Source organism: Taudactylus pleione, unplaced genomic scaffold, assembly GCF_031769625.1.
Source record: "Taudactylus pleione unplaced genomic scaffold, aTauple2 ptg000440l, whole genome shotgun sequence".
NCBI classification, from domain to species: Eukaryota; Metazoa; Chordata; class Amphibia; order Anura; family Myobatrachidae; genus Taudactylus; species Taudactylus pleione.
Window position 1 is genome coordinate 833,117 of NW_028284842.1, and position 20,676 is coordinate 853,792.

At 47.3% G+C, this 20,676-nt stretch overlaps 1 protein-coding gene across 1 annotated transcript in view; it reads right to left on the minus strand.

The window, feature by feature from the left end:
- The window catches only part of LOC148505736 (uncharacterized), a 155,825-nt gene extending 135,464 nt beyond the window's left edge, over window positions 1-20,361 (minus strand). Inside the window, exon 1 of the mRNA XM_088447797.1 lies at window positions 20,319-20,361. Coding sequence (XP_088303923.1) covers window positions 20,319-20,361 — 43 coding nt within the window. The remainder of the gene's footprint in view (window positions 1-20,318) is intronic.
- Window positions 20,362-20,676: the final 315 nt, after the last annotated feature.

Below are 20,676 nucleotides of genomic sequence, written 5' to 3' on the forward strand. Positions count from 1 at the left end.
AGTGGCAAAAAGGTATACAAACCTGTAGTAACCAGATAAGCGTATAAAAATGCATCACTGGGTTCTCTTTTCATCTCTAGGCCACCGTGTGCTGTCTCTACCTGATCTGCCTGAGGCTTGACATGACCTTGTGCCATGAAATAGCCCATATATTGGGTGTTCATAATGACTCCTGCACACCTAGCTGGGTTATCCATCAATCCAGCAGTTCTCAATGACCATGAAATGGTCTCAGCTTGGGCAGGTGCGATTTCTAATCCCAGGACTATATTACCATGTCATCCAAATATGCAGCAGCAGAAACCTTATGAGGCTTCAATGGCTTATTAATGCCTCTCTTGAAGATAATAGGGGTTCTGTGTAACCCAAACAGAATGATTGCAAACTGGTAGAATCCAAAAGGTGTAAGGAAGGCAGACTTAGGGGCCTATTTATCAACAAGTTTTATCATATGAAACACGTTTTAAAACTTGTTGCCTATGATAATAGTGCTCCAGCCAATCAGCTCCTGTCATCTGTTTGAAAACTGACAGCTGGGTGCTGATTGGCTGGAGCACCATTTATCATACACAACGAGTCTTAAACTTATTCTGCATGATAAAAATCATTAATACAGTAAATGGGCCCATTAGTCTTAGCTACCTGCGTGAGGGGAAGCTGCCATCATCCTTCTTGCCAGATCTTGGGTGGTACCTGCTGTTGGCGAGGTTCTCAGCTAGTCTGTCCACTCCAGGCTTAGGGTATGTGGTAATTAGTCAATCATTACAAAAACTTGTTGTGTCATTTGGTTTTCGAACCAACACTTTTGGGTTAGACCATTCATATGAGGACTCCTCAATTACATATAGCTGAAACATTTATCAATCTTCTTTTTATGGCTATCTATCTAACTTTCATGGTTTACAATCCCATCAGGAGAGCTAACACTGAAATGTTCTATTGTTTTTGCCTACTTTTTTCCCACTTGGTCTCTTTGACTTGGGGACCAGTCGGACCCTATGGGATGCTCAGTTTCTATAATGCCTTCTTCCAACCATCACTTGGCATCTGTTGCTACCACCCCTCCTTGAACCTGTCTAACACCCCTTGTAGATGTCTCCCATAGAGTAACCCATATGCACTAAACCCAGTAGAGAATTGTGACACCTCCCAGACTACAAAAATGAAGTACAGCAGGCGTGTATCCAAGTCCCTTTACTTCTGAGTCACCACCTTCTACAGTATATGCCTCAAAGTTCTGTTAAAGCTGTCTACCAGGTCATTGGTTTGAGGGAGATAGACTGAAATACAGAAGTCTTTACCCATAAAAGCTGGCATGTGTTCTTCATCAGTTTGGAGATAAAAGATGTCCCCTGATCTGTGAGGATCTCAATAGGGTATTCCCAAATGAATAGGCAACAGTAGCAACTGCTTAGCTGTGATACTCAAATGTATGTTAATTAACGGCACCATTATCGTTTACCAGAATATTCTGAGGTCACCGAGCTGACTTCTCTAGCAAACTCAGAAGGTCCATGCCTCTATGCTCCAATGGAACCTGCACAGTAGATATGGGAGTGTAGGGAGCCCTATTGCCCTTGTGAGGTCATTGTCGTGCACATGCAGAATTCTGTAGGTCCCTCTCTGGGGGCATCTTGTAATAAGAAGTCCTTAGACTTCTATAGGGTTGTCATTGACAAAGGGCATTACATACTGTGCAGGTGCTCGGGAGCCCACAGCGTATGGGTACATCGCAGCCCCATATAACTGTACGGAGGCTGCTGTGCTGCGGGTATCACTGACATCTGCTGCAGACCCTGTAATATATACACAGACCTCCGACAATGGCAGCTTTCAGAGCTCTTACAGCAATAATAACTTTGACACAACCCACCTATAATTTGGTAAAATCTATCGGCCTTATTCACAGTTTGATGCTAATTCCGCCGCCGCTGTGAATGTGTACGCAGAGGCTATGCAAATATATGCAAATGTTGCAGATGTACTGAGCTGCCCTCCTGTAGTTTGCAAAGCAGATCATCTACGTACAAAGACGCTGCGTGTGACACGCCCTCAAAATGGTTGCAACACGCCTGCGCTCTTCACCGCCACTGTGTCTTACGTCATCTCTGCTGTTCATGCCTAATGATGATAATGAGATGATTTGGGCATTAGGACTTGCTGCTGTTTATTGCTGGGAGTAATATATGGAATCAGTATGAATGACCGCCGGGTGTAAGGCCGACACCAGCAGACCGGCAGCAGTGGAAATTCTGACCCTAACCCTCACTTAGGTGTGCCTAACCCTATCCACCCCTAACCCTAACCCTCCCTTAGGTGTGCCTAACCCTATCCCCCCCTAACCCTAACCCTCCCTTAGGTGTGCCTAACCCTATCACCCCCTAACCCTAACCCTCCCTTAGGGGTGCCTAACCTTACCCCCCTAACCCTAACCCTCCCTTAGGTGTGCATAATCCTATCCCCCCCTAACCCTCCCTTAGGGGTGCCTAACCCTATCCCCCCCTAACCCTAACTTTCCCTTAGGTGTGCCTAACCTTACCCCCCTAACCCTAACACTCCCTTAGGTGTGCCTAACCCTATCCCCCCTAACCCTTCCTTAGGGGTGCCTAACCCTATCTGCCCCTAACCCTAACCCTCCCTTAGGGGTGCCTAACCTTACCCCCCTAACCCTAACCCTCCCTTAGGTGTGCCTAACCCTATCCCCCCCTAACCCTAACCCTCCCTTAGGGGGGCCTAACCCTAACCCCCCCTAACCCTAACCCTCCCTCAGGGGTGCCTAACCCTATCCCTCCATTAGGGGTGTCTAACCCTAACCCCCCCTAACCCTAACCCTCCCTTAGAGGTGCCTAACCTTACCCCCCTAACCCTCCCTTAGGGGTGCCTAACCTTACCCCCCTAACCCTAACTCTCCCTTAGGGGTGCAAACCTTACCCCCCCCTTCCCCGCAGCCTAACCCTAAGTGTTCCCCGGGAGCCCCTAACCTAACCCTCCCCCCCTGCGACTGTCTGCGGTCGCCACCCGGCTTACCTTCGATTGGTATGCCAAATGAATATAACAAAACATAAACCAAAATCCTAGCCCATCTGGGCAATAATTAAACAGTAGGTACCCTCACTACCAGGGCGGTAGGGCCTACTGCCCACACCATCAACAACAGCACGTACACAGTACTTACAGGGTTGTCATAACAGTGTCTCTGGACATGCTAGCCTGCATGCCTACTTCCCCAGGTGTAAGACACTCAGCTACAACTGAACACAGCTTATATCAGCCAGTTCTAGCTGTAAGCCCTAATGAGCCTGCTACCAGGCTGAAAGGCCCAAAACCTGGAGTGGCCTGTGGATAGAGCCCTCCTTCACCTCACATCCACACCCCCAGTACCCAAACACATAGGCCAAACCTAGGACAAACGTATCTGCCTTTGACCACTTTACCAGTGTTTCTATCACTACATATATATATATTAGGGGTGTGCACCGGCCACTTTTCGTGTTTTGTGTTTTGGTTTTGGATCTGGATCTTTCTTCGTGTTTTGGATCTGGATTGGTTTTGCCAAAACCACCCTTCCGTGTTTTGGGTTCTGGGTTTTGTGTTTTGGATCTGTATTTTTTTGAAAAAAAGCATAAAAACAGCTAAAATCACAGAATTTGTAGGTTTTTCTGCTCCTATGCTATTATTAACCTCAATAACCTTAATTTCCACTCATTTCCAGTCTATTCTGAATACCTCACACCTCACAATAGTGTTTTTATGTCCAAAAGGTTGCACCGAGGTAGCTGGATGACTATGCTAAGCGACACGAGTGGGCGGCACAAACACGTGACCCATCTAGGCGTGAAACTGCAGTGGCAGACAGGATGGCATTGAAAAACTAGGCCCCAAACTGTACATAATGCAAAGAAAAAAAAGAGGTGCAAGATGGAATTGTCCTTGGGCCCTCCCACCCACCCTTATGTTGTATAAACAGGACATGCACACTTTAACAAACCAATCATTTCAGCGCCAGGGTCTGCCACACAACTGTGGCTGAAATGATTGGTTCGTTTGGGCCCCCACAAAACAAGCTGGCAATTTATCTGTCCCTGCACAAACTGGCTCTACGGAGGCAAGATGTCATCCTCATCCTCCTCATCCACCGATTCCTCACCCTCTTCAGTGTTGTGTACATCCTCATCCTCACAGAGTATTAATTCGTCCCTGCTGGAACCACAGGTCCCTCTGTACATTCTGGAGGCTGGTCTCCCTGGAAGAGTTGATAATTCATTTTATGAACATCATCTTCTCCACATTTTGTGGAAGCAACCTCCTACGCCTTTCGCTGACAAGGTTCCCGGCTGCACTAAACACTCTTTCGGAGTACACACTGGAGGGGGGGCAACTCAGGTAAAATAGAGCCAGTTTGTACAGGGACCTCCAAATTGCTTCTTTTTCCTGCCAGTACAGGTACGGACTGTCTGAAATGCCTACTTGGATGCTGTCACCGATGTAATCCTTTAACAGACAGACGCACGCTTGTCGCTGCTGCTTTGAGGATTCAAGTGCGGCTACAGCCCACACAATTCACAGAGACAGAAAAAAGAAGAATATTTTTATTGTTTGTGTAGCACACTTTGAGGGTGTCACCACCCTTTAACAGACAGACGCACGCTTGTCGCTGCTGCTTTAAGGATGCAGGTGCGGCTACAGCCCACACAATTCACAAAGACAGAAAAAAAAAGAACAATATTTTAATTGTTTGTGTAGCACACTTTGAGGGTGTCACCACCCTTTAACAGACAGACGCACGCTTGTCGCTGCTGCTTTGAGGATGCAGGTGGAATCTAGACGGGATTTGGAACTGAGGACACACTACCTCCATCAATTGTCTAAATCCCACTGCACTAATGTCGGATTCCGGACGCACGTCTAACACCAACATAGCAGTCAAGGCCTCAGTTATACGTTTTGCTTCAGGATGACTGCTGTCGTACTTCATCCTCATCGCTAGGGACTGTTGGAGGGTCAATTGTTTAGTAAAAGTAGTGATGTTCCTACTTCCTCTCTGGGATGATGAACAACTCCCAGCAGCAGCAACAGCACTAGGAGGAAGTGGTTCTTGATCTTTCCCTATTTTATTTTTATCGGAGAAAGTTTGGTCCTCCATTTATGTTATATTGATATATATACGTGCGGCTAAAGTGCACACAAACACAGAAAATATTTTTTTATTTTTGCTGGAGAGTAGTGCACTTTGTGGGTTACACCACCCTTTAAGAAATGAGCCAGCCGGCTCTTTACTTATGGGACACAGGCGCACGCTTGGCGCTGCTCCTTTGTTGATGCACGTGCAGCCACAGTGCACACAAGTCACAAACACAGATAATATATATTTTTTTGGTTTGGAGTGTACTTTGGGGGTTACAGAACCCTTTAACGGTCAAGCCAGCCGGCCCTTTACTTATGACACAGGCGCACGCTTGGCACTACTTTGTTGATGCACGTGCGGCTACTGCGCACACAATTCACAAACACAGAAAATATTTTTTTTTTTGGTTTGGACTGGAGTGTACTTTGGGGGTTACAGCACCCTTTAACGGTCAAGCCAGCCGGCCCTTTACTTATGACACAGGCGCACGCTTGGCACTACTTTGTTGATGCACATGCGGCTACTGCGCACGCAATTCACAAACACAGAAAATAATTTTTTTTTGGTTTGGACTGGAGTGTACTTTGGGGGTTACAGCACCCTTTAACGGTCAAGCCAGCCGGCCCTTTACTTATGACACAGGCGCACGCTTGGCACTACTTTGTTGATGCACGTGCGGCTACTGTGCACACAATTCACAAACACAGAAAATAATTTTTTTTTTGGTTTGGACTGGAGTGTAATTTCGGGGGTTACAGCACCCTTAACGGTCAAGCCAGCCGGCCCTTTACTTATGACACAGGCGCACGCTTGGCACTACTTTGTTGATGCACGTGCGGCTACTGCGCACACAATTCACAAACACAGAAAATAATTTTTTTTTTGGTTTGGACTGGAGTGTACTTTGGGGGTTACAGCACCCTTTAACGGTCAAGCCAGCCGGCCCTTTACTTATGACACAGGCGCACGCTTGGCACTACTTTGTTGATGCACGTGCGGCTACTGCGCACACAATTCACAAACACAGAAAATTATTTTTTTTTTGGTTTGGACAGGAGTGTACTTTCGGGGGTTACAGCACCCTTAACGGTCAAGCCAGCCGGCCCTTTACTTATGACACAGGCGCACGCTTGGCACTACTTTGCTGATGCACGTGCGGCTACTGCGCACACAATTCACAAACACAGAAAATAATTTTTTTTTTGGTTTGGACTGGAGTGTACTTTCGGGGGTTACAGCACCCTTAACGGTCAAGCCAGCCGGCCCTTTACTTATGACACAGGCGCACGCTTGGCACTACTTTGTTGATGCACGTGCGGCTACTGCGCACACAATTCACAAACACAGAAAATAATTTTTTTTTTGGTTTGGACTGGAGTGTACTTTCGGGGGTTACAGCACCCTTAACGGTCAAGCCAGCCGGCCCTTTACTTATGACACAGGCGCACGCTTGGCACTACTTTGTTGATGTACGTGCGGCTACTGCGCACACAATTCACAAACACAGAAAATATATTATTTTTTTAGCACTTGGGGGGAGCACCCCTGATGGACAGAGCACCCCCTGGACAACACTACAGCACCCCTTTAGGACTGGGACACTGCACAGGACTTTGGAGTGGACACAGCCCCTATGGAGAACTGACTGCACAACACAGTCCAGCCAGCCCCTATGGACTTTGAAGTAGTGGACACAGCCCCTATTAACAACAGCAGCACAGCACAACACAGCCAGCCCCTATGGACTTTGAAGTAGTGGACAACAGCAGCACTACACTACACTACACTACACAGCCCTAACTCCCACCCTCCCTCTTCACTGTCCACAGCCGAGTGAGAAAATGGCGCCGACGCGGGTACCTTATATAGGATCCAAAACCCGCGAGACTCGGAAGGCGGGATGATGACGTTTTGCCTCGATTTCAGATCCGAGTCAGGCGGGAAAAGTCGAGCCTGATTCGGATGTGACTCGGATCGGGGGGGCTCGGGGGGGTTCGGATTTCAGAAATCCGAACCCGCTCACCCCTAATATATATATATATATATATATATATGTATATATATATATATATATATATACATACATACACAAAAATAAAATGTTTATCAGACGGAAAATATTTAAATAAAAAATACTAAATATTTTAAAACCTTATAAATTGAGGGCCAGATTTATTACAATCCACATTTTTAATACGGATGTGAAAAATATTTATTTTTTCTAAATTTGTAGCATGAATTTATCACTATGCACTTGCCAGAATACATGTTTAATAGCGCCTATCCCGGTAAGAGTTGATAGCTTATACTATTAACATGGTGCTTCTTAGTTGGTGTCCTCCACGGCTAATGCACATGGATGGCTGTTGGCACATGGGTGGCTGTTGGCACATGGGTGGCTGTTGGCCGGCCACGTGTCACCGGCATGTGTAGGGAGAGATAAAGCTGTAATGTCTTACTGTACTGTACTGCCCTGCCATGGCACATCACAGCTATACAGAGTCCAGGATCAGAGTGAGCAGGAGAGCTGGGCACTGCCAGGGACAGGTCACCTGCAGCTGCGGATGAGAGAGGGGGGCCATGGACACTCACATCAAGCCCTGTAAGTGCTGATGATCCCAGCAGAATGGGGGGCTACAAACTTTCTCTGATTCACTGAATGAGAAGTTGTGCAGTCAGATTAATCACCGCCACTGAGATCCCCCCCTTAACCTGGACCCCTTACAGGCGTACTGTCAGCACTATGTTATGCCAGCCACAGCGTGAAGTCCCCCCACTATAGTGCCAAACCAGCACTAGGCCAGTCAGCATCGGACAAGATAAATCCTCCCCTCCCCTAGGAAAAAACAGCATCTTGCTGATAGCACTAGTGCTCGTCCCCTGCACCCCTGGCCAGTGGGTGTGGGGTAATAATAGTACATAATAATAGGATTGAAAAGTAACTAATAAAATTTATGAGAGTATTTTTTGCTGGTGAATTACAAGACCCAGCAACCTCTGTCATGCCCAAGCGTGATGGCTGCCGATGCATGCTGACACTTGGTGATCCACAAGTGCCAACATGTGCTGGCCTCCAAGAGCCACTGTGACTGGTTGACCTCGCTCCATCGGGCAATCACAGATAATTGTCACTGATAGAATAGAGGGTGGTTACTCATCCCTGAATAACCTGCAGGGACTTACTCCCACCAGTAACCGGCTGTTACTGACTACACCCACTGCGTAGTGGGTGGGTAACTCACTTCCACCAAGCTCCTACACCAGCTCGTTAAAGAGGCTCCTACCACAGGCATCTGTAACAGCTCACGTCTGGGTATGTGTGGGCACGCTGCAGCTACACCTCCTGGGTAGTGTCTACTAATACCCACTGGTCCCTTATTATGGACCAATCTGCACTGGGTCATTGACAAAGGGTTTTCAACTTGGAGACACTAGGCTCAATCAAAAACAGCCATAGTCACAGGATACAAGCAGATGCAGGCGTCTTCCAGTATGCAATAAGCCTGTATAAAGGTGCTTGGGACAATCGCAGCAAAAAGTTGTCACAGAAGTACAGTCCTTCCTGATATTTAGAAGACACACTATCTCAGGGCACTCAGGTCCTCCTTTTATCCAGTTCAACTTCTAACACACAATACCACAGAGGGTAAGCCTGCCCGGGGTCACTGAACCAATCAAGCTACGTGCTGTGCATCACATGATCATTATTTTCCCTAATAGGCAGTGGGGATTGGTCAATCCTCTAGGCCTGAAACCACCTGAGCAGGTAACCACACCCCAGGTGCCGGGAAGTCTTGCCTACAGGATTCTGCTGGGGAACTATATTACTTTCTCTAGCTGAGGCTGGGTGACAAGATCCCCAGGTAGCAGTGTCCTGGCCACTGGTTAAGTTATCTTTGGAGCTCAGGTAAAACTGCTAGCTGGCTGCACTGGCCAGTCCTCTCCACATCTCACTTTGAGTCATGAGGCTGAAGGCAAATATATTTTGGTTCCCACTTTCCTGGGACGGTGGACTGGGGGAGCCAGCAGCCAATGGAGGGCTCCAGATCCCCCTAGACCACCAGGGAAAAAGGTACTGTAAGTGCAAATTTGCTTAAAATGATAGATATGCGGGTCTGGATTGCTGACATCTGAATGTAACCCCCCCCCCCCCCCCGCACACTGGGTACGCTTTAAGGTTGTTGTAGCTTCTTTCTTTGTACAGAGAGGTGAAGAGGTAAGTATGAAACGGGTTGGGAGAAAAGTAATGGGTATTTTATTGTAACAGAGAAGTTATATCTTATTACGCTGCATTCATAAAGCATAAAATACAAGTTCACTTTAAATGGCAATTACAATAACAATTGCTTTTACAATGTCAACTCAGACCAAACAAAACAATGACACAGGTTTTTATTATACAGGAACTTAGCCTCCTGGCTACGACCAGTCTAACGCTGCTCCTAGAAATGTAAAGATTATTGCATGCAATATGACAAAACGCAGTGGATTGTATCAACTCCAAGTAAACAGCAACAACAATGGTTAACAGTCTATAATTGAATCCTTGTATATGCTAACTATCCTAACGCTTACTGGCCAGAAGCTACCCGTTAATAGGTTAATAAAATATCAAGTCCTCCTAAGTGTACACTGCGTTGCCCGGGGTTGTTCTGTAGTATCGACTCCACTATCCTCACGAAGATCTATTTTGCAGAGTTTACCCGTACAAGCTAAGCTTCCTCCTGGTATAAATGTCTCTCCCTTGTTTTTACCAGTCCTGGCTAACAGTTTTGTTACTTTATGATCTCCACAGAGTAGAGGTACTAAAAGCTGTCTTGCTACTGTTACTAATGTTGCCAATCGGGTGCTAGGGCTAGGCTCCTTAATCAATCCTGCTGTCGCGGTCTTCCACTACTGTTAAGTTTATAGCTGGCACTTTCTCTGAATAACTCTCCAGGTATACTGACCCTATTTATTAACACAGCTGAGTCCTGTGGCTCCTAATTTGTCTCTTCTTTTAGAGTAAATCAGAGTGACCAAGATACTGGGTGCATGTAGATAGCAAATCTTCTTTAGTGTGTGTTCCCTTTAGATAAGAACTCCCTGCAGCAAAGGCTCTATATCCTGTGGAGGGGCTGTCACCCTTAACTAACTGTCCACACCTGTCTGCAGGTAACGGTATGGGGTGTAATGCAGAGTGGAGGTTATTTATAACTGTATTCGGTGCCGGTGGCTGCTAGGCTCAAATGACCTTTAGGTGGTTATCGGTGCTATAGTAAGGGTTGAGTGGCAGAGTCTCTTACCACCAAGTCTAATTAACGTCACTCATCTTGTCTCCCCCTTGTGCAGAGTTAAGCGCAGCTTACACTTGCCTGAGCCAGCCACACCTCCACTCTGACGTCCGTCACGACACCCCGCCTCAGCCGCGCCTCCTCCCGACAGCTTTCCACTTCCGGCCGCGATGTCCCTTCACTGCACCCGGGCCATCTCTGAGGTGCTGACTCCAGGAACTGCTTCCAGCGTCACTTCTCGACTCCGGACCACTTGCTTGAGCCACCCGACTTCCACAGGTAAGCTTCGTACAGCAGCGCGCCACTTAACTCCGTCACTCCTGGGAACAACTGCGCACTTGTCGCGTGTATGTCCCTTTTTATAGCAGTCTCTTCTTCCTCGTGCTCCTCTCAACGGGCCAATACTCGCGTGCTGTCTCTCCCCTTTCCTGCAACAGGGCACTCTCCTCCCTATTCTTGCCCTTGGTAGTGTCCCGTCCTCGTGTTCCCCCACAGCCTAATAGGCCTTCCACTGGACAGAACCAAGTCCTCCCCTCATTTCAGGGGACAGTCCTTCAACCTATTTTCCTTACACATTTTAAACATTTACATACAAGCAGGGTTTAAAAATTAACTAGACCACCCCTTCTAATCAGCATTCTTATGCTCCACTGGTGGGTTCCCCTATTTTTGGGGACGCCACATGAACACACCCAGATTTAGGGATTCAGCGTAAAACCGGTTCAAGGTTCGGATCTGTTGCTGGTTTTGAACTTGGATTCAGACATTTTAGCTGTCTTTTCTTTATCAATGTTTCATCAATTTTTATCTGAAACCAAAACCAAAACATGACGATGAATCCAGATCCAAAACCAGAACATGACGATGAATCCAGATCCAAAACCAGAACATTGGGCTCCGCACACATCTCTACTTAAAATATACATTGAGAACATGTCAAATACATTGTGACATACTGTATATATATTAGGGGTGAGCGGGTTCAGATTTCTGAAATCCGAACCCCCCCGAGCCCCCCCGATCCGAGTCCGATCCGAGTCAGGCTCGACTTTTCCCGCCTGACTCGGATCTGAAATCGAGGCAAAACGTCATCATCCCGCCTTCCGGGTCTCGCGGGTTTTGGATCCTATATAAGGTACCCGCATCGGTGCCATTTTCTCACTCGGCTGTGGACAGTGAAGAGGGAGGGTGGGAGTTAGGGCTGGCTGGGCTGTGTAGTGTAGTGCAGAGTAGTGTTGTGCTGTGCTGTGCTGCACTGTGCTGCTGTTGTCCATAGGGGCTGTGTCCACTACTTCAAAGTCCATAGGGGCTGGCTGTGTTGTGCTGTGCTGCTGTTGTTAATAGGGGCTGTGTCCACTCCTCCAAAGTCCATAGGGGCTGGCTGGACTGTGTTGTGCAGTCAGTTCTCCATAGGGGCTGTGTCCACTCCAAAGTCCTGTGCAGTGTCCCAGTCCTAAAGGGGTGCTGTAGTGTTGTCCTGGGGGCGCTCTGTCCATCAGGGGTGCTCCCCCCAAGTGCTAAAAAAATAATATTTTTTCTGTGTTTGTGAATTGTGTGCGCAGTAGCCGCACGTGCATCAACAAAGTAGTGCCAAGCGTGCGCCTGTGTCATAAGTAAAGGGCCGGCTGGCTTGACCGTTAAAGGGTGCTGTAACCCCCAAAGTACACTCCAGTCCAAACCAAAAAAAAAAATATTTTCTGTGTTTGTGAATTGTGTGCGCAGTAGCCGCACGTGCATCAACAAAGTAGAGCCAAGTGTGCGCCTGTGTCATAAGTAAAGGGCCGGCTGGCTTGACCGTTAAAGGGTGCTGTAACCCCCAAAGTACACTCCAGTCCAAACCAAAAAATATTTTCTGTGTTTGTGAATTGTGTGCGCAGTAGCCGCACGTGCATCAACAAAGTAGTGCCAAGCGTGCGCCTGTGTCATAAGTAAAGGGCCGGCTGGCTTGACGGTTAAAGGGTGCTGTAACCCCAAAAGTACACTCCAGTCCAAACCCAAAAAAATAATATTTTCTGTGTTTGTGAATTGTGTGCGCAGTAGCCGCACGTGCATCAACAAAGTAGTGCCAAACGTGCGCCTGTGTCATAAGTAATGGGCCGGCTGGCTTGACCGTTAAAGGGTGCTGTAACCCCCAAAGTACACACCAAACCAAATAAAAAAATATTTTCTCTGTTTGTGATTTGTGTGCGCAGTAGCCGCACGTGCATCAACAAAGTAGTGCCAAGCGTGCGCCTGTGTCATAAGTAAAGGGCCGGCTGGCTTGACCGTTACAGGGTGCTGTAACCCCAAAAGTACACTCCAGTCCAAACCCAAAAAAATAATATTTTCTGTGTTTGTGAATTGTGTGCGCAGTAGCCGCACGTGCATCAACAAAGTAGTGCCAAACGTGCGCCTGTGTCATAAGTAATGGGCCAGCTGGCTTGACCGTTAAAGGGTGCTGTAACCCCAAAAGTACACTCCAAACCAAATAACAAAATATTTTTTCTGTGTTTGTGAATTGTGTGCGCAGTAGCCGCACGTGCATCAACAAAGTAGTGCCAAGCGTGCGCCTGTGTCATAAGTAAAGGGCCAGCTGGCTTGACCGTTAAAGGGTGCTGTAACCCCCAAAGTACACTCCAAACCAAATAACAAAATATTTTTTCTGTGTTTGTGAATTGTGTGCGCAGTAGCCGCACGTGCATCAACAAAGTAGTGCCAAGCGTGCGCCAGTGTCATAAGTAAAGGGCCGGCTGGCTTGACCGTTAAAGGGTGCTGTAACCCCCAAAGTACACTCCAGTCCAAACCAAAAAAATATATATTTTCTGTGTTTGTGAATTGTGTGCGCAGTAGCCGCACGTGCATCAACAAAGTAGTGCCAAGCGTGCGCCTGTGTCATAAGTAAAGGGCCGGCTGGCTTGACTGTTAAAGGGTGCTGTAACCCCCAAAGTACACTCCAAACCAAATAACTAAATATTTTTTCTGTGTTTGTGAATTGTGTGCGCAGTAGCCGCACGTGCATCAACAAAGTAGTGCCAAGCGTGCGCCTGTGTCATAAGTAAAGGGCCGGCTGGCTTGACCGTTAAAGGGTGCTGTAACCCCCAAAGTACACTCCAAACCAAATAAAAAAATATTTTCTGTGTTTGTGACTTGTGTGCACTGTGGCTGCACGTGCATCAACAAAGAAGCAGCGCCAAGCGTGCGCCTGTGTCCCATAAGTAAAGAGCCGGCTGGCTCATTTCTTAAATGGTGGTGTAACCCACAAAGTGCACTACTCTCCAGCAAAAATAAAAAAATATTTTCTGTGTTTGTGTGCGCCTTAGCCGCACATATATATCAATATAACATAAATGGAGGACCAAACTTTCTCCGATAAAAATAAAATAGGGAAAGATCAAGAACCACTTCCTCCTAGTGCTGTTGCTGCTGCTGGGAGTTGTTCATCATCCCAGAGAGGAAGTAGGAACACCACTACTTTTACTAAACAATTGACCCTCCAACAGTCCCTAGCGATGAGGATGAAGTACGACAGCAGTCATCCTGAAGCAAAACGTATAACTGAGGCCTTGACTGCTATGTTGGTGTTAGACGTGCGTCCGGTATCCGCCATTAGTGCAGTGGGATTTAGACAATTGATGGAGGTAGTGTGTCCCCGGTTCCAAATCCCGTCTAGATTCCACCTGCATCCTCAAAGCAGCAGCGACAAGCGTGCATCTGTCTGTTAAAGGATGGTGTAACCTTCAAAGTGCGCTCCACAAACAATAAAAATCTTCTTCTTCTTTTTTCTGTCTTTGTGAATTGTGTGGGCTGTAGCCGCACTTGCATCCTCAAAGCAGCAGCGACAAGCGTGCGTCTCTCTGTTAAAGGGTGGTGTAACCCTCAAAGTGCGCTCCACAAACAATAAAAAAATTCTTCTTTTTTTCTGTCTTTGTGAAATGTGTGGGCTGTAGCCGCACCTGCATCCTTAAAGCAGCAGCGACAAGCGTGCGTCTGTCTGTTAAAGGGTGGTGTAACCCTCAAAGTGCACTCCACAAACAATAGAAATATTCTTCTTCTTTTTTCTGTCTTTGTGAATTGTGTGGGCTGTAGCCGCACTTGCATCCTCAAAGCAGCAGCGACAAGCGTGTGTCTGTCTGTTAAAGGGTGGTGTAACCCTCAAAGTGCGCTCCACAAACAATAAAAATATTCTTCTTTTTTTTCTGTCTTTGTGAATTGTGTGGGCTGTAGCCGCACTTGCATCCTCAAAGCAGCAGCGACAAGCGTGTGTCTGTCTGTTAAAGGGTGGTGTAACCCTCAAAGTGCGCTCCACAAACAATAAAAATATTCTTCTTTTTTTTTCTGTCTTTGTGAATTGTGTGGGCTGTAGCCGCACTTGCATCCTCAAAGCAGCAGCGACAAGTGTGCGTCTGTCTGTTAAAGGGTGGTGTAACCCTCAAAGTGCGCTCCGCAAACAATAAAAAAATTCTTCTTTTTTTTTCTGTCTTTGTGAAATGTGTGGGCTGTAGCCGCACCTGCATCCTTAAAGCAGCAGCGACAAGCGTGCGTCTGTCTGTTAAAGGATTACATCGGTGACAACATCCAAGTAGGCATGTCAGACAGTCCGTACCTGTACTGGCAGAAAAAAGAATCAATTTGGAGGTCCCTGTACAAACTGGCTCTATTTTACCTGAGTTGCCCCCCCTCCAGTGTGTACTCCGAAAGAGTGTTTAGTGCAGCCGGGAACCTTGTCAGCGAAAGGCGTAGGAGGTTGCTTCCACAAAATGTGGAGAAGATGATGTTCATAAAATGAATTATCAACTCTTCGAGGGAGACCAGACTCCAGAACGTACAGAGGGACCTGTGGTTGTGGATTCCAGCGGGGACAAATTAATACTCTGTGAGGATGAGGATGTACACAACACTGAAGAGGGTGAGGAATCGGTGGATGAGGAGGATGGGGAAGACATCTTGCCTCTGTAGAGACAGTTTGTGCAGGGACAGATTAATTGCCAGCTTGTTTTGTGGGGGCCCAAACGAACCAATCATTTCAGCCACAGTCGTGTGGCAGACCCTGGCGCTGAAATGATTGGTTTGTTAAAGTGTGCATGTCCTGTTTATACAACATAAGGGTGGGTGGGAGGGCCCAAGGACAATTCCATCTTGCACCTCTTTTTTTCTTTGCATTATGTACAGTTTGGGGCCTAGTTTTTCTAACTGCCATCCTGTCTGCCACTGCAGTGTCACTCCTAGATGGGTCACGTGTTTGTGCCGCCCACTCGTGTCGCTTAGCATAGTCATCCAGCTACCTCGGTGCAACCTTTTGGACTAAAAACAATATTGTGAGGTGTCAGGTGTTCAGAATAGACTGGAAATGAGTGGAAATTAAGGTTATTGAGGTTAATAATAGCATAGGAGCAGAAAAACCAACACATTCTGTGATTTTAGCTGTTTTTATGCTTTTTAAAAAAAAAATACAGATCCAAAACACAAAACCCAGAACCCAAAACACGGAAGGGTGGTTTTGGCAAAACCAATCCAGATCCAAAACACGAAGAAAGATCCAGATCCAAAACCAAAATACAAAACACGAAAAGTGGCCGGTGCACACCCCTAGTATATATGTAATTATATATATACTCTGTGTGTAGCGTTCAGCACTAGGCTTCACATATCCAGGCACTGCAGGATGACTGCAGTGATCTACAGCAAAATATATTTGGATACATATTATTGTATTATATATGCAGTATATGTACCATGCTGCCTAAACACTAATACTTTTAACCCCAGCAGTGCTGTAGGCTACTCCCCTATTCCCCCAGCATACTGTAATGCACTATGAATGCTGGGCTCCCCCTCCTGCAGGTACTCTACCCAACCTACCAAATCAACTTCAGTCCAGGCTGCAGTACTCAGCTGCTGTCCCCTCTCAGTGCTGGGGTGTACCAGGTGCTGGTTTACCTTATCCCCAGTGCTGTGCACCCCACTGCCCTGCTGCTCAGGTAGTGCTGGGGTGCAGGATCTAGGCTACTGGTCCCCAGCATTTGGCACTAAGCTCTGAAGCCTGGGCTCTGTCTATACTGCGGGGGGCTGACTGCATACCCTACAGCAGCTGGACTTCCCGGCAGCACCAGTCAGTGCACCGGGATCTACTCTCCCTCCCAGGGTTGTCTTAACAGCAGTGTGGGCCCTTGGCAAAGCAAAGCACTGGGGCCCCTACCGACCCATTCACGGGAAACAAATGTAAATGGTCAATAAAATTAAGCCCTCCTGCATGCCCATCAGACCACCCACACTTGAAGAGAGACTGTCTGACTGGTCTGAAGCCGATGGATGAAGTGAAACTGGGACTGAGGTGAGTGCTCATTACCAGGAGGGGGATGGGGTGGGGGAGGTTAGATCAAAATAGAGTGCACCGGCGGCCGGCTTATAAAAATAAGGAGGGTGGGTTGGCGGGCCCCTACAAGCTTCGGGCCCTTGGGCAACTGCCCAACAAGCCCAATGGAAGAGATGGCCCTGCTCCCTCCTCCCCGAGCACCACAGCTGCTGTGACATGAGGGTTATCCCCTTTATCTTAGCTACAGGGGAGATGGGGGCATCCTGTGTTATTATTATCATTATTACCCTTTATTTATATGGTGCCACAAGGGTTCCGCAGCGCCTTACACAGTACATAAACAAATGAGCACACAAGAAAAACAGTTAATAACAGTACAAACAATGCTGGACAAACACATGATTTATACTTATTGCTGCATTACACTCAAATAAGCAGCAGGGTGTCAGCAACCAAGTGTTAGGTGCTGTTGTAAATTAAAGTATAAGTAAGGGAAGGAGAAGCATGGGAAGGAGAGGGCCCTGCTCGTGAGAACTTACATTCTAATGGGGAGGGGCTGGCTGTATCAAGGCTGGCATCTGCCTACAGCCACTGGATCAGGGGCGTATCTATAATGGGTGCAGGGTGTGCGGGGCACACGGGCCTCTGGGTCCAGGGGGGCCCCGTACCGAATACCCTGCAACCATAGTATTAATTACCTCTCCAGAGTCCCACATCGGCGCGGGGTCCGGTGCTGTAAAAATGACTGGAAAATGGCCGCTGTGACCATTTTCCTGGTGACCTGCACATACTCTATAGACTGTGGGTGCACTCTAGTGCCCAGAGTCTATAACTCCGGCGCTGGCCACGCACAGCTCAGTGCGCTGCTGGCCGCTGGACAGAGAGGAGGGGGTCCGTGTCGGAGACTGCACATGGGCCCCCTGTCTAGAAACGCCCCTGCACTGGAACCTGTAGGCACCTGCAAAAACCCCTGACACACAGTTATCCCTGACACATTCTGTATTCTCCACCTTATTGCTCTCCTATTGTACGAGGAGGGGTGATTTTTGGTCCATGTAGGCATCCACGATCTTGGCTTCAATATACGACGCGGAAGACCCAATGCAAATGTCATTCCTAGTTTACAATTACACTTCCCTCTGATTGGTTAGAACTGAAGCAGCGTGTTCCAACCATTCAGAGATCAAATGGGTTACATCCAATCCTGGTTTGACCACGCCAGCAAGTTGCGCCCCCTACTGTCCAGTATCACAGTAGCTGGGAGATTCCCAACTTTCCAATTAGGAGAGAAAGCCAGACAGTTCCTCTCCTGGGGGGTCAGCACTGCCCACCGTGCAAGGAAAATACAATCCCACTATATATGTACCACCCACCCATATATCTCCCTCAGGCACATATCTGACAATCCATCTCTTTATACCATGGTGCTGACATGAATATACTCCTGTTTGCGGCGCGTACCCCATTTGCAAAGCATACCGTCCATGTTTTTACACTGTATATGCTGCGGTGCTGAGCGTATGTGAGTTGCACACTTGCAGAGCTGGGCTGTATTGAGGCACTGCCAGTCCCATGTACTGCGGGTAGCGGTCACAGAGGGTGCGATGCAACTGCCGACTGGGCAAAAGCATAAATACTCCTTTCCCGGCATAACCTTTGCACAGACAGGTGGGAATGCGCACTGGTGATTATTCATAGTACAAAGCTAGGTGTATAGATGGGGGCTTGTGTATCGCGAAAAGCGTTCAACTCTGCTGCATATATATTTATTCCATCACCTGTAACCATCCGTAGAAATCTTCATTATACTATATCACTGCTATCTATAACAATCTCTCACACATATATCCCTACAAATCCTGCTATAATCATTTGTGCAATCTCCGGTTAGGATGTCCTTGATGCAGTAGTGATACACTGTCCCTGGTTACTGCTGTAAGCACATGGACGGCAGAGCAGTGTAGTATTAGGCCGGGAACACCTCAGAATTATGGGTATCTCGGCTGACAGCACGGCTGATGGGACAATATGACAGTCAGCCGTACACACTGTACAATAATGCGCACAATGGCGTGCTGTAACGTTCAAGGCGCATTCAGCTGCATGCTGTCGGCCGCCGAGTCGTCCCATCTGCCATGACATGAAGCAAGTTCCACGGCTGCAGCATTACACCACCGCAAGAAAGGTGCTGGTTGTGGATAATATGGGGACCCCTACTCATTGTGTCTCCCATATTTCCACAACCAGGACTGGCTCACTGAGCCTGGTGCGGGTTGTTGAAAATACAGGGGAACCTTACCTCTTTTCTCTCCCATATTTTCACAACCAGGACTGGCTCAGATAAGCCCAGTCTTGGTTGTGGTTTCAGGGAGGGACCACACATATAATTTTTTTTCTATTTTTACACTTTATTAGCTTTTCACACACAGAAGCATGCACGGAGCTCACTGATCTGTGCAGGCCTCTGTGTAACCTGCACCTGCTCACCCTATACTCGCTAGCCTGGAGCAGGTCTATTATTTTGCAAGTGTTAGGTCAGTAATCCTGAGCGCGTTAAACACTCTGTTACATTGGCTGAGATGTATGTTTTCCATGGAAAAACATCTGGATGCGAATTTGACCATTGTGAGTTTCGGAAATACGAGAAACATGTGAGTTTGCGTGTTCTCACACCGTATTACATGTGCGAGTTGTAGTGAAATGCGAGTTGTTGTTTTTTCTTACAACCCGCGCCCTTTTACATTTAGCCGGTTATCTCCAGACATTTATCACAGCACAAACTGCCGTTCTTAAGGTGCGTACACACGGTCAGATTTAACAGAACTATAAGAACGATAATGATATCGATATATCGTTATCAATCATATCGTCATGTTTTTGGCCCCCCAAACAATGGTCGATGTGCGGGCATGGATGGTCGATATTGATATCGCCCATCGCCCGTGCATCCAGGTCAACCTGGTCGATATCGACCAGGTTACTATAGGGACCCGTGACTGTCAATCGCGGGTCGTTATAGTTGTTTGGGGGTTGGTGCATGCGCTGGATGTTTGATATCGAACATCCAGCACATGAAGGACGATCATATATCTGATCATTGTCTGATCGCTCTGTGTGTACAGAGCTTTACACTTACTCCTACTCTTGTATCCGAAAAAATCAAATAAAATAACAGCTGAACACTTATAGGACAATCCAATGAAAGTCCCATTGCGATGCGTATCCAAATTCCCGTAAGTACTATACTGTATGTATCGCACATAATTACACTGACCCCATAGAGACCATCACATACACAGAGCAATGCGCTCTTTACTTCTGCAAGTTCCTTAACACAAGATTCAGTCACCAATTCCCTGTATACAGTACTAGAGCCGTCACACTATAGTGATACTCAGTACTATTACACATGGCACTATATCCTGCTTACTGTACCTGCATGTTACTATTACATGTGGCACTATACTCTGCATACCTGCATACATTCCATGTGGCACTATAGCCTACACACCTGCATATAATTCATCCATACAGGGAGTGACATACAGTAATCTCTACATTGTATAATGTCTGTCTGTATCTCCTCTGTATAACAGTCGCCCCTCTCATATCATCCTGTCCTATTTACCCTCCATCCACCACTTATCTGCCACGTAACCACCAGCTCCCATCTTTGCCCATTGCCCTCATGCTTCCGTATTCCCGTCTTACCAGTGACAAGCAGGACGGTCAGGATGAGGTGGAGCGAGGTTCTGGGGGACATTCTGCTCTGCGTGCTGGTGCTGAAGCTCCTGGTCTCAGAATGAGCTGTCTACCACCACATCCCTCCCTGCAGAGCTCTGCGCAGCTGCTCTGAGCCGGGATAAAAATAACACCAGAAAAGTTGGGTGACATGAAGCATAAAAATGTAAAAGTGACCACAAAAGACTGAAACTGTCACTAATATAGAGATGTAATAATTCCTGTCACTTTATGCTAGATGTATA